Raw genomic sequence first — 12,981 nt, forward strand, 5'->3', positions numbered from 1 at the left:
AATTTGGCCAAATAATTTTGAGGCTTAGACACTTTAAACAGTGAATAGTTTTTTGTTTATTTTTGTTTAGTTATTTATTTATTGTCCAGATAATGTGGCAAATGGAACTTCTGAGTTCATTTGCTCGTGCTCCAGGGTCCCTATCTAACCTGTTACCGTTGCAGCGTTTTTATACCCCCCTTTCCTCAAGTGTGGGACGGTCTAGTTTTAAGGCCCTGCTACATGTCTCTAGAATCGCAGACCAAGCATTCAATGGGGTGAGCACGGAAAGCACTTCATCAAATGTCATGTTGAAATGGTGGGGCACACGGCACTGTGCTGAGCCCCAGTAGCAAGCGCCCAACTTTGCAGGGTTTATTTGGGCCATTATTTTAACAAGGAGAAGGCACATGGGGTGGAGGTGTACTGTTATTTGTGTATTTATTGCCTGATTGGTACACTTGCAGTGCAGGTGCACTCGGAGGCCACAGTCTCACGATGGTTGGCTTTCTCTATCACACTCCAGTTTATTTACTGAGGAATTGGTCTCTCCTGGAACCCAGAACTTGCCCCAGGGATTCCCACCTCTGCCTCCACACTTTCCTAGCAATCCGAACTTCACTAAACTCACACCAAGTGTTTTATGTGCTGAGCCATCTCCCCAGCCCAATAATTAACTAAATTGTTATTTTTGTTTTGTTTTTTTGTTTTTCGAGACAGGGTTTCTCTGTGACTTTGGAGCCTATCATGGAACTAGCTCTTGTAGACCAGGCTGGCCTCCAACTCACAGAGATCTGTCTGCCTCTGCCTCCTGAGTGCTGGGATTAAAGGCATGTGGCACCACCGCCTGGCAAATTATTAATTTAATTAATATTAATTTAACATTAATTAAGTAATTATAATTATTTAATTTAGAAATCTATTTCATTATTATTTTAATTATGTGTGTATGTGTGTAGGGGAATACATGTATGTGTGAGTTCATTGCTACTGAGGCCAGAAGAGGGCGCCAGACACCGTGGAGCCAGAGTTCCTGGTGATTGTGGGCTGCCCAATTGGGTGCTGTGAACTGGGAACCTTTGCAAGAGTGATAAGTGCCTTTAACCACTAAACTATCTCTCCAGCACTCAGCCCAAGACTTAAAAGATAATAAATTTGTGACATAAATTGCAAACTCTGAAAATGAAAACAAATCGCTTGAATTGAAATCTGTAGGCATAGGTCATATTTAGGTCACCTGAAATGAATGCACCCACACCCTGCGCCTGCGCTCCTGTCCTTCTCGGTGGCAGGTGTGGCTCTCAAGCCTCACCCCCACTCCACCCACCCATTCCCCCCCCCCCCACCCCGTGAGGAGGAGCACGAGAGACTGACGACACTGGGGGCGCACGGGGAGATCGCGTGCTTGGAGGCGGAGCTGAGACCCAGTGGCTGGAGAGGGAAGAGCATTGCAGAGAATACTCCCTAAGACAGGGAACCCGCAACGCGCATGCTCTTGGGCCGTGGGCGTTGGTAGCTGCTCGTGATCTGCTTTCCAGGCACGTCGGAAGAGCAGTGTCTGTCAGGTGAATGTCCTGTTGTCCTTTAAGGTCCCCACGCTGGTCCCTGAACACACTGGGGATGGAGCCTTGCGCTGTGCGGAATCTTGGGGCTGGGATAACACGGAACCGCGTCACCAGCCAGCCATCCCCATGAGGAATAGGGCTGAAAGCTTGTGTGTTCCTCAGCTTCGAGGTCAGTGTGCGATTTGGATTATTAAATTCAGGTCAGAAAACTATTTCCTGAGTGGAGGAAGGGGATCGGCTGCAGTTGAACTCTCTGCTGGTATAGACATTGAGATAACACCTTAGAATCAGCGGAAATATGAGTTTCAAAGGTAGAAAGTAAGGGACAACAAAAGGCGAAGAAAAACGAGAGCCAGAAAAAGTCCCCAGAAGACTGTAGAATAAGAATTAGGCCTAGTGGTGATGGCACACGCCTTCAATCCCAGCCTTCGGGAGGCAGAGACAGGCAGATCTCTGTGAATTTGAGGCCAACCTGGTTCCAGGACAGACTCAAAAGCTACTCAGGGAAAACCTGTCTTAGAAAAGAAAGAAAGAAAGGAAGGAAGGAAGGAAGGAAGGAAGGAAGGAAGGAAGGAAGGAAGGAAGGAAGGAAGGAAGGAAGGAAGGAAGGAAAGGAGGAGGAGGAGAAGGAAGGGAGGGAGGGAGGGAGGACTAAGTCCATTGAAACAGGTTGCAAAACTGAAAGGAAAGGGATGGCTGGGAAAATAAATACTAGTCTTGTCCCAGCGTTTAAGTGGCAAGTGTGGCCCGAGGGCTTCTGGGTTGGCTTTCTCCGACTGAGACTAAGTGAAGACCTACAACTGGCGCCTTTCAGGCTAGTATCTAAACAGTGCAGGACTCCCACCAGCTTACTGGACCTGGTGGGTGTGTTTGCGCTGTAAATTAGATAGTTCTGATCAATTTCCAGATAGGAAAATTCCATTGCCGTGGATATATTAAATACGAACCTGCAATCTATGGCAGTTTATGTCACCTGTTTCCATATTTGTTTCAGCGTTTTTCAGCACACCTTCCTCATGGAGGTGAAATCTTGTCACACAGGAGCAGGCCGTGATTCCCCACTTGGGCTTGAGAGCACAGGGGAACTTAGCTTTGACGCTTTCCAAAGACACCAATTTCCAGTTCAGATTTCTTTTCAGACCATGTATTTCTTCAATCCTCCTGCCTCAGCCTCTCCTATGCTAGGATTTTAGGCATGCATCACCAGGCTGAGCCTGGGCCACGATTCCCATTTACATCATTGAAAGAAAATCCCAATTAATGAAAAGATGGGAAATTTTGAACCTGTCTGGCAGTAGAGTATCCGAGGGTCATGATGTTTTTTATAGACTATGGCTGGTGGGATGCTTTTGTTAAAGTCTGACTTTTCTGTACCTACTACTAAAGGGTAGCTGATGCTGTGTGTCTAGTGGATTTTAATTTGGAGAAAATGCTGCCCACTGTTTCAGTTCTCGCTGGAATCTTTTTGGCACAGCATCCTAACTCAACTCAAAGAAGTCTAGAAGAACCTGATTTAAGAAACACAGCTTTTTAAAACCTTCCTGCTGTGTTACAGTAGATTGGCTGAGGTAAAGACAAAACCACATAGGACTGAAGTGTGTTTTAAGTGTGGGAAGAGGGGACATTAATGCATTTAAAAAGAGGTGCAATAAGAGCCCAGGGAGAAACACATTGCTCGAAGCATTCTCAACCACCGAGCCATCTCTCCCATCCCAGCATCCAAGGGTTTCTGAACGACAAGCAGGGGGCAGAACCTTTTACTAGTAAAATTACCACCTTCAGCTACAAGAACTTCTGCCTTTAATTCTTGTGCTTTGATTATGAACGTGTAGGGCATCTGATACAGAAATTGATAACCCTCAGGTTTCCTCAACCTTTAGAAAGAGCTTTAAATGCAAAAATTAACGACAATATTCGAAAGAGGTCGGCCTTCGCCCGCAGCCAGTTTTTAAAGAGAGAATGCCAAGCGCTGCTGAGGGAGATTTTAATCCGGCAAATGCCATCTAGTGCTGCAGTTTTCTCCAGTGTCTTCTTTATAACTGTTTATTTATCTTATATCCTTTATGGAATAAAACAGGCTAAGAATACCTTCAGATTTGCAGAAAAAAATTGGTTCAACGTTTTGTTTTCTGTTTTATTTAATAAATCAGTAAAGTTTTATTATGTAGAGGATGTGTGACTGCTAATGTTTCCGGTAATTTGCACATGCATCAGAAAGTCAAGTATTTGAAGCTTTTGTTTGTTTCTTTGTTTTTTTCCAAGACAGGATCTCTTTGTAGCTTTGGACCCAGTCCTGGAACTCGCTCTGTAGACCAGCTGGCCTCGAACTCACAGAGATCTGCCTGCCTCTGCCTCCCAAGTGCTGGGATTAAAAGTGTGTGCTACCACTGCCTGGCTGAAGTTCATTTTATTGTGCGTTTTTGGGGTTTTGAAACAGGGTCTTCCTATATAGACCACAAGGCCAATTAGGATCCTCCTCCTTGAATGCTAGGGTTATGGGTGCACTATCATGCTGGGCTTGGGGTTCATCTTAGAAGGTCTTGAAGAATGGGAAGAATTGGTAAATTAGAAGTTGGCTTTTTTTGCCATCCTATTCCTAGTGTGTCTAACTTTGGCACATCAGCCGTGAGAATCTTAAGTGGCCTTAAGCCAGTCATTGAACTATCTACTAATTAAGAAAACAAAACAAAGCCCTTGGTACCTTAGACTTGACTCTTCTCTATTCCAAATCTGTTCAGTACTTTTCCATCCCATCCAGATCTGCTCCCTGAGTATCTCATATGCATCTGTCTCTGCTCCATTCCCACGTCATTTCTAAGTTCGGTTCTCTAGCATTGCCTTCTTTTTTAAATGACAGCCACCACTCATCATTTTTTAAAAATCATTCTTTTACATATATAGGTGTTTTGCCTTATTTGTGCATGTGCACCACTTGCATGCAGTGCCTGTGGAGGCCAACAGATCCCCAGGAACTGGAGTTACAGAGGGTTGTGAGCTGCCATCTGGGTACTGAGAATCGAACCTGGGTCCTCTGCAAAAGCTAGGACTTTTAACCTTTGAGTCATCTCTCCAGATCCTCTGATATTTCTTATTAGGACTATTAAAAGTGTTCTGCCTCTGTGAAATACATCTATATTTAATCAAAAATTTTCCACTCATATTGTTGCCATGTAAATACATTCCTAGGTATTAAGAAATTTTAAAAGTTGATATGAGTAGGGGGGAACACGTGCCTTTAATCCCAGTATTCAGGAGGCAGAGGCAGCCGGATCTCTGTGAGTTCGAGGCCGGCCCAGTCTACAGAGTAAGTTCCAGGCCAGCCAAGGCTACACAGAAGAACCATGTCTGGGGAGGAAAGAAAAAAAAGGAAAACAATTTGATATGATAATTTTTCCATTATATTAGAATATATTTAAAACATATTTAGTTTCAGGACTCAGGAAGCAGAAACAAGTGGGTCTCTGTAAATTTGAGGCCAGTCTGGTCTATACAGTGCTGTTTCAAAACAAAACAAAACAAAAACCAACCAAACAAAAAACTATCGTTTTATGTAACTTTTATATGTATTCTGTGTAGTCTCCTGTTGAAAAACTTTCTAATTTCTGGAGAGATGGCTCAGAGGTTAAGAATACTGGCTGCTCTTCCAGAGGTCCTGAGTTCAATTCCCAGCAACCATATGGAGGCTCACAACCATCTGTAATGAGATCTGGTGCCCTCTATAGAAAAGACTTTCTAATTTATCTCTAAATTGTTCCATATGTTCCTTGGGTTTTCAATGTGTGCACATCTGTCATTCATAAGCGATGATAATCTTACCTTCCCCTCCCAAGAACAGTAACTCTTGCATGTCTTTCTTGCAATATGTCTTTCTTTTTTCCTTTTTTTACACTGGAAGTTGTTTTAGTTATTATGCAAAGTAATGGGTTTCCTTATGATATTTTCATTCACACATCCTTGTATTTTCACATACCTACCCCATTACTACCGTTCACTTGTCTGACCCCGCCCCCTCGCCCCAAAGAGTCTCCTTCCTTCCCCTTTCTGCTTTTAAAACATTTCTTAGATTTTTGAGGCTGAGTTTCATTGTGTTGTCTTGACTGGCTGTAACTTGCCATGTAGACAGGACTGGCCTTAAGTACATAGAGATTCACAGTCTTCTGTCTCCAGAGCACTGATGTTAAAGACCTACAGCACCATGCCCTACCCTTTCTACTTTCATGCAATGTCTTTCTCTGTGTGTGCACGTGCGTGTGTGCACACATGTGCATGTGCGTGTGTTAGAAAATGTGTCATTTGTCTTTCTTTTTCCCTTCATTATTCTCTCTTGATCCTGACAATTTTCATTTGATAGCTTTCTTCTCCCTCAATATCTCTGTTCATTTTCATATCATAAGTAGATTGATTCTGCATATGAGAGAACATATCTTTCAGAGTCTGGGTTATTTTGCTTAGTATCATAATCTTCAGTTCCAGTAATTTTTCCCCTGAGAGAGATAATTTTATTTTTCTTTATGACTACATAAAATTCTATTGGATGGTTGGATGGATAGATGGATACAGAGGTATGTCACATTATTTATCCATCTGTTGATGGACATTGATGGTCCATATGTTGGGTATTGTGAATAGTGCTACAGTAAATGGATGTGAACATATCTCTGTTAATATGCCAGCTTATATTCCTTTGGACACAACCCAGGAGTGCCCTTGTTGTGTGACACTCTTCCTGGTGAAATGTGATTTTATCTCAGATAGGGAATTGATGACAGACCAAAGTAAGGATACCAGCAATATCTAACTTAGTGAGCCAATGAATTTCTGGGGTACTTACAGGCTCAAAATGACTCGAATGCAGATGCATCACCAAAAGTTCACCCCAAAATGGGTAACATCTCATGAAAGCTGGAAACCTGGAGCATACTGTACAACTTGTTAGACAAGTTGGAGGGTACCTCTCTGCAGTCCTTACACTTACATAAGCCTGAAAGGTGTCAGGGAGCTAGTGCTTCTGCTAAGTTTCAGGGACTTCCTAAAGTTTTCCAGTTGCCTAAATCCAAAGTTTTAATGAGCTTCCATGCAATGTTTTAACTTCCCTTTAAAACATTGGGTGCTTTAAGGGTCTTCCTTCCAAGATATAAAGTTTTATCAGAGAATATTGCTACACGTCAGGCATTTACTGAAATTTCTACTAAAGAATAAAAAAATGTTAAGTATTACATATATAATATATACTATATATGATACACATATATAATGTTAAGTATTACATATAGAGAGAGAAAAATGACAATATTTTTCATCTTGTTTTTTGTGTCTTTTTGTACTTTCAAATGCCATTTCTTTTGTTTTTAATGTGTATGTGCATGTTGCTTGCATGTATGTCTTATGGACCATGTGCATATGTTGCCAGGGAGAATAGAACGGGGTCCTGGATGCCCTGAGACTGGAGTTATAGGCAGTTGTGAGCTGCCGTGTGGGTGCTGGGAAATCAAACCTTGGTCCTGTGGAAGAGCAGCTAGTACTCTTGACCACTGAGCCATCTCTCCAGCGTGTTTTCAATCCTGTCACAATAGTCTGGTTTTAATAACATAGTTTCTCATTCTTACTTATTTAGAAAGTGAAAATAAAAGAGTCATCATGAAAAAGATCTCAAAGAGAAGAGAAAAGATTTTTAAAAAGGTAAAGTATTAATGGGATTTTGAGGGCTTTTAAAAAACAAGTTTTGTAGCATTTTACCAAGAGGCATGTTTTCCTAAAAACAGTGTTCATTTGCATTCAGTTGCTTTTGTGGTATCTTGTTATACATTATGATCCTTAAATAGTTTGTAAACAGTTTGAATATAATAGCACTGGAGAGAAAATGGGTTTATAGAGGTCATTAAAAGCATCTCCTGCTTCCTCCCAGGCAGTGGGAATTCATCTTATGAGTTCATCTACTGGGGGTCATTTCTTACCTATCATGTATAATATACAGCAATAAGCATAAATGTGCAAGAATCTTTGGTTTTGGTTTTGTGTTTTGAGACAAGGTGTTTGTCACCCTGATGTTCTGGAACTCTCTTTTGTAGATCAGGTTGGCCTTGAATTTACAAAGATCCTCCTGCCTCTGCCTCCTGAGTGTTGGGATTATAAGTGTGTGCCACCATGGCTGGCTCTAAATACCCTTGATATGTTGACTTGAGTCTATGTTTAGGAATAGTATAGCTGAATTGTATTATCGTTGCAGCTTCAGTTTTTCTGAAGAGGCTGCATACTGTTTTCCTAGTGGCAGCCCCAGTTTAGATTCCCACCAGTGCATGTATGAGTTCCTCTTTCTTCACATGCTCACAGCCCGAATTCATGTTTGTTCTCTTCATGATGGCCATTCTGACAGGAATGATATAGAATCTCACACCAGTTTTAATTTACATTTCCCTGGTGGCTGAGAGTTTTGAGCACCTTTCCAGGTATTGATTGGCCACTCACGTTGCTTCTTTTGAGAGCTGTTTAGTACACTGTCTTGGTTAGGTTTTTTATTGCTGTGAAGAGACAGCATGACCATGTCAAATCTTATAAAGAAAACATTTAGTTGAGGTGGCTTGTTTGCAGTTTTAGAGGTTCAGTGTAATGGATTAGTTAAAATGCTGCGGATCTCGGACGGCTACAGCAGCAGAAACGCTGCAGGTCCCAGTGGCAACAGTGGGCAGTGGGTCCCGAGAGCACCCAGTCCTAGGCAGGGACTAGCGCAGTTCCCCGAGTGACTGCAGGAGGCCACGAGGAGAGACAGACAGATGGGAACACCACAAGACCATGCCACAGGTCTCTGTCCCAGGCAGCCATGTGGCAGCAGGCGAGAGACAGAGACATGGATGGGCACGCCATGCAGAGTGAGGCTATGTATTTATTTAGTGGGTTATGGAAGAAAATGGGAGAAAAGAGAGAGAGCAGCGGGGGAGAAGAGCAGAAGTGGAGAGAAGCAGAAGCTGCCTCTTTGAGGGGGAGACAGAAAAGGAAGAGACTCAGGCTGCAAACAGGAAGGAAGATCTGCCTGCCTCAGCGCACAGGAGGGGGGAGTGGGCGTGGCTTGTCTCTTAAAGGGACAGAACAGATCATTACATTCAGTCCATTATCATCCGGATGGGGAGCATGGCAGCATGCAGGCAGACATGGTGCTGAAGCTTAGAGTCCTAAGTCTTGACTCCAGAGGTAACAGGAAGTTGACTATCACTGAGGGAAGCTTGAGCAAAAGAGACCTCACAGCCCGCTCCCACAGTGACACACTTCATTCAACAAGGCCACACCTCCTAATAGTGCCACTCCCTTTGGAGGGCTATTTTCCTTCACATCTCCACAGGCACTAAGCCTCTTGGTGGAATGACTGGGGGTGGTGTGAAGGCGTAAGTCACAAACAATGCCATACCAGTTTGGGATTATGATTAATAGGGTGATATTTATTTAAAGGGGAAAAAACTTACAGATCACCGTCCCAGACAACAGCCCTCTTTGCAACCAGGAAGGGAGTCTAGTCGCTGGCGGAGTAGGAAGTGAAGAGAGCGAGAAGAGGGAAGTGGCCTCTTTTTTTAAAGGGAGAGAGACCACGCCCCAATGGGCTGGTATCTCAGCAGCTATAGGTTGGAGGAGCGGGAGGACCTCCTGCAACAGTGGTGTTTCTTTTTTGCAGTTCTTCACAGCCTCTAAGCCGTCTCCGTCTCCTGCCAGTTGTTTTCTTTGCAGTATAGCAGCTTTTGCATTTCACACAATCCCATTTGCCAATTATGATCCTTTTCTTTCCTGACGGAGTCCTTTTCAGAGTCTCTGCCTACACTCACATCTTGAAATGTTTGTTCATGTTTTTTTCAAAAAGCCGATCAATTTGTCTAGCAGTTTATTGTTATTTATTTATTTATTTATTTTGGTTTTCCGAGATAGGGTTTCTTTGCAGCTTTGGAGCCTGTCCTGGAACTAGCTCTTGTAGACCAGGCTGGTCTCGAACTCACAGAGATCTGCCTGCCTCTGCCTCCCGAATGCTGGGATTAAAGGCATGCGTGTCTAGCAGTTTAAAAGTTACACTAAAGTCTTTGATCCACTCGGAGTTGATTTTTGTACAAGAGAGGAGATGTGAATTGTCCTATACATGGACATAGTTTTCCCAGCATCATTGGTTGAAGATGCCTTTCTTGCAATGTATGTTTTGACACCTTTTTCAAAAATTGGGCAACTCCAGCTGTATGGGTTTATACCTGAGTCCTGAGTCCACACTGGGAGACTAAGGAGACTGGGTTCTGACGTCAGCCACGGTAGTAGCAGTTGTGACAGCAGCCAGGGCAGACGTCACCAGCAAGGAGAGAAGCAAACGCTGTGACTTTGGACCATTTCATCTTGTTCCTGGGCTGCTGCTGGGAGGTACCACTCACTTTTGAGAAGAGTCTTCCCCTCAGTTAATTCTTCCGGAAAACACCCTCAAAGACCTGCCCAACAGGTGTGTCTCCTGCTTAATCTCGGTTTCCTTCAAGTTGACAGCCAAGATTAACCACTGGAGGGCTTATCAGGCTGGCTTATTTTTCCAAAGAATCAACTCCTTTTGTGATTGATTCTACATGTTGTTCTTTTAGTCTTCATTTTATTAATTTCTAGCGTGTTTCCCTAAGACCTTGAAGTAAGTCATCATATTTTTTATTTGGGGATTCTCGTTGTAAAAGTCTTTGTACCTGTAACTCTTTCTTAGTCATCTCCCAGAGCAATGGCCCTCGACCTGTGGGTCATGACCCCTTAGGGTCAAATGGACCCTTCACAGGGGTCACCTAAGGCCATCAGAAACCATAGATTTTATATTATAATTCATAACAGTAGCAAAATTACAGTGATGAAGTAGCAACACAAATAATTTTATGGTTCTGGTCACCACAACAGGAGGAATTGTATTAAAGGGTCGCAGCACTAGGAAGGTTGAGAACCACTGCCTGGGGCTTTGGATGAGCTGCGCTTCTATTTTCCTTTGACTTTTGGAACTTTTACGTTTCTTCCTCGATTTCTTCAAGGATGCACTGTTTCTTCGAGAGACAGTTCAGTCTCCAAGCGTTTGTAATTTCTAGGATTTCAGCTGCTGTCAATCGCAAGTTTCATTCTATGACTTGATACAAGAAATCACTTTGATCCTTTTGAATCTGCTAAGGCTTTATGGAGCTAAAAACAACTAAATGGCTGAAAATCAAAAGCAGTAATTAAAACTCCAAATATAAGGTGAAGACAAGCAACGAAGTAGAAGATATTCCTGACAGCATTTCCTCTAGTCGGGATGCATGCTGCTCCCTCCTTCCCTCGGCTGTCTGTTAACGCTAGCTTTGTAGATGGGAGGAGGGGTGCCGGTCTCCTTAATCCAAACAAGTTAGCTCAGAACACCCTTCCCGCTGAGGAGTGTTTGACAAAATTGTTGGAAATTAAAGCTAGATCTCCCTCGACCAATCTCTTGCCGAGGTCGGTGTTCTATCGTCAATTCCAGGTCACTATCGTGGTATCTTTAGCTGTCTTGACGATGGCGTTGGTGGCTAGTGAGAACGGACATATCAGCTCATGGTGACATCATCCAGGAGTTTTAACTGTGATACAGGAATCACTGGCAGATTTTGTAAAGTCCATTGACTAGATTCTTGTTATATTAATTTTTTCAAACCACGATCATGTTGATAGCCTGCGCCGATTTTCAACCTGAGTCCAATCTTAATCTTTTTATTACATTTACTTGTGTGTGTGTGTGTGTGTATGTGTGTATGTGTGTGTGTGTCTGTATGTGTGTGTGTGTGTGTCCATGCATACACACTCATGCCATAGAACACCTGTGGAGGTTGGATGACAATTGTGGGCATTAGGACTCTTGTTCTATCATGTGGGTCCCAGGGATAGCATTCAGGTCGCCAGCACTGGTGACCAGCACCTTCACCCACTGAGCCATCTCACCAGCTCCCGAATCCGTGTTTTTAGTGTAATTGTGAAGCTAATAAACATCTTTTTTACTTTTCCCCACTCCAGCTTCACAACTGTTTTGGTCAGCAGGTACAACTGCTTTTTCAAGAGTATGTAATAAATTACAAGATATATAATAATATATCTCGAAATTAAAATTTAAAACCAGCTCTCACTCCATACCACCACAGTGCGAGAACAGTTGCTTTAGGAGATTGAACTTTGAGCAACTACAAATCTTAACACACTGAACTTTGAATGATGACACTCAGTTCCTCCTATTGTTAGGCAGCTGGAATGGTTTCTGATGTTTGGGAGGGAAGTCAGAGCTAAGGACACATATTTGAGAGGCCATGGAGTATACCACCCAAGCCTCGAGTACACTTTCTGCAACGGGGAACATTGTGGCCACTGAAGATACTAGGGAGAAAGTAGTTAAGAATAGAAGGCAACATAGTTTTCAGAAGGAAGATATGTGTGTGTCAGACACTACAGAGAAATCCTCAAGCCGTGACACTGGTATAATGCTGGGTTTTTAAGGTACTTTTGTATGTGTGTAATTTAATCAGACTTTTCCAGAAGAAACATGAGGCTGGCAGTATGTAAGCACAAAGAACTAAGTCTCGGTCAGATTTTGTCATTTAAAGTTTTCCTGATATTACAGGTAGCAGTTACTTAATTTTAAGATCAATCATATATAAAGAATTCATATAGGTTACTAAAAAAGATTCAAGTTTGAGTAGATGAAGAATATGAATTGATATCTAACAGGAGATGATGTCTGGAAGGTTGATTGACATCATAGGAAGGCTGTTCAATAACTGCCAGATGCCGTCTAACCTTCCCTGCTTTCCCCAGCAGATGTCAGGAGCAGCGTACAGCGGTACAGAAGAAATGACGGACAGGCATCTCTCAAAAGGTTCTCCATAAGTGTGCTACACTCTAACAGCCTTGACTTTTAGTTTTAAAGACATAAATGATTGTTCCCAGCCTAGAGCTTCAGGATTCTAGAGTGTAAACATAAACTAGAATTCCTATATAACATAGGATGGGCTCAAGGAACTAGCTAGAAACTGAACTCCTGATGCTCCATTCTCTCCATCTTAGCTGTATACGTGGAGGATTCGCTGGTGTCTGAGGCTGGGTTAGACCTTAAATATGTGTGGGTGCAGAAGATCTCCTGTGACTTAGCTCTATTCCTACCACCTATTCCTACTTTCACAGCTCAACAGGAAGAGGAGGAAAAGCGAACTGCAAGGGAACATGACCAACTAACTCATCTTCCCTTTTTCTTTACATTGTATTCAGAAGTGTACACCATTGTCTTTCTCAGAACATCCTACTAGCTGTAGAAAGTAACAAATGGCTTGGTGTGCGTACACTTCCTTTCAGAGTCCATTCTTCCGTAATAATGATGATGATAATAATAACAACCTGTCTTCAACATTGGTTCATACCTCAGAGCATTCTATATGGAATAGAAGTGTTCTCAAGGGAT

At 42.7% G+C, this 12,981-nt stretch overlaps 1 protein-coding gene across 1 annotated transcript in view; it reads left to right on the forward strand.

The window, feature by feature from the left end:
• The first annotated feature begins 7,181 nt into the window (after positions 1–7,181).
• Positions 7,182–12,981, forward strand: part of Cc2d2b (coiled-coil and C2 domain containing 2B) — a 78,882-nt gene continuing 73,082 nt past the window's right edge. The window contains exons 1-2 of the mRNA XM_075975089.1: positions 7,182–7,223; positions 12,345–12,402. Coding sequence (XP_075831204.1) covers positions 7,182–7,223; positions 12,345–12,402 — 100 coding nt within the window. The remainder of the gene's footprint in view (positions 7,224–12,344; positions 12,403–12,981) is intronic.

Source organism: Microtus pennsylvanicus, chromosome 5 (assembly GCF_037038515.1).
Source record: "Microtus pennsylvanicus isolate mMicPen1 chromosome 5, mMicPen1.hap1, whole genome shotgun sequence".
In the NCBI taxonomy this organism is placed as follows: domain Eukaryota; kingdom Metazoa; phylum Chordata; class Mammalia; order Rodentia; family Cricetidae; genus Microtus; species Microtus pennsylvanicus.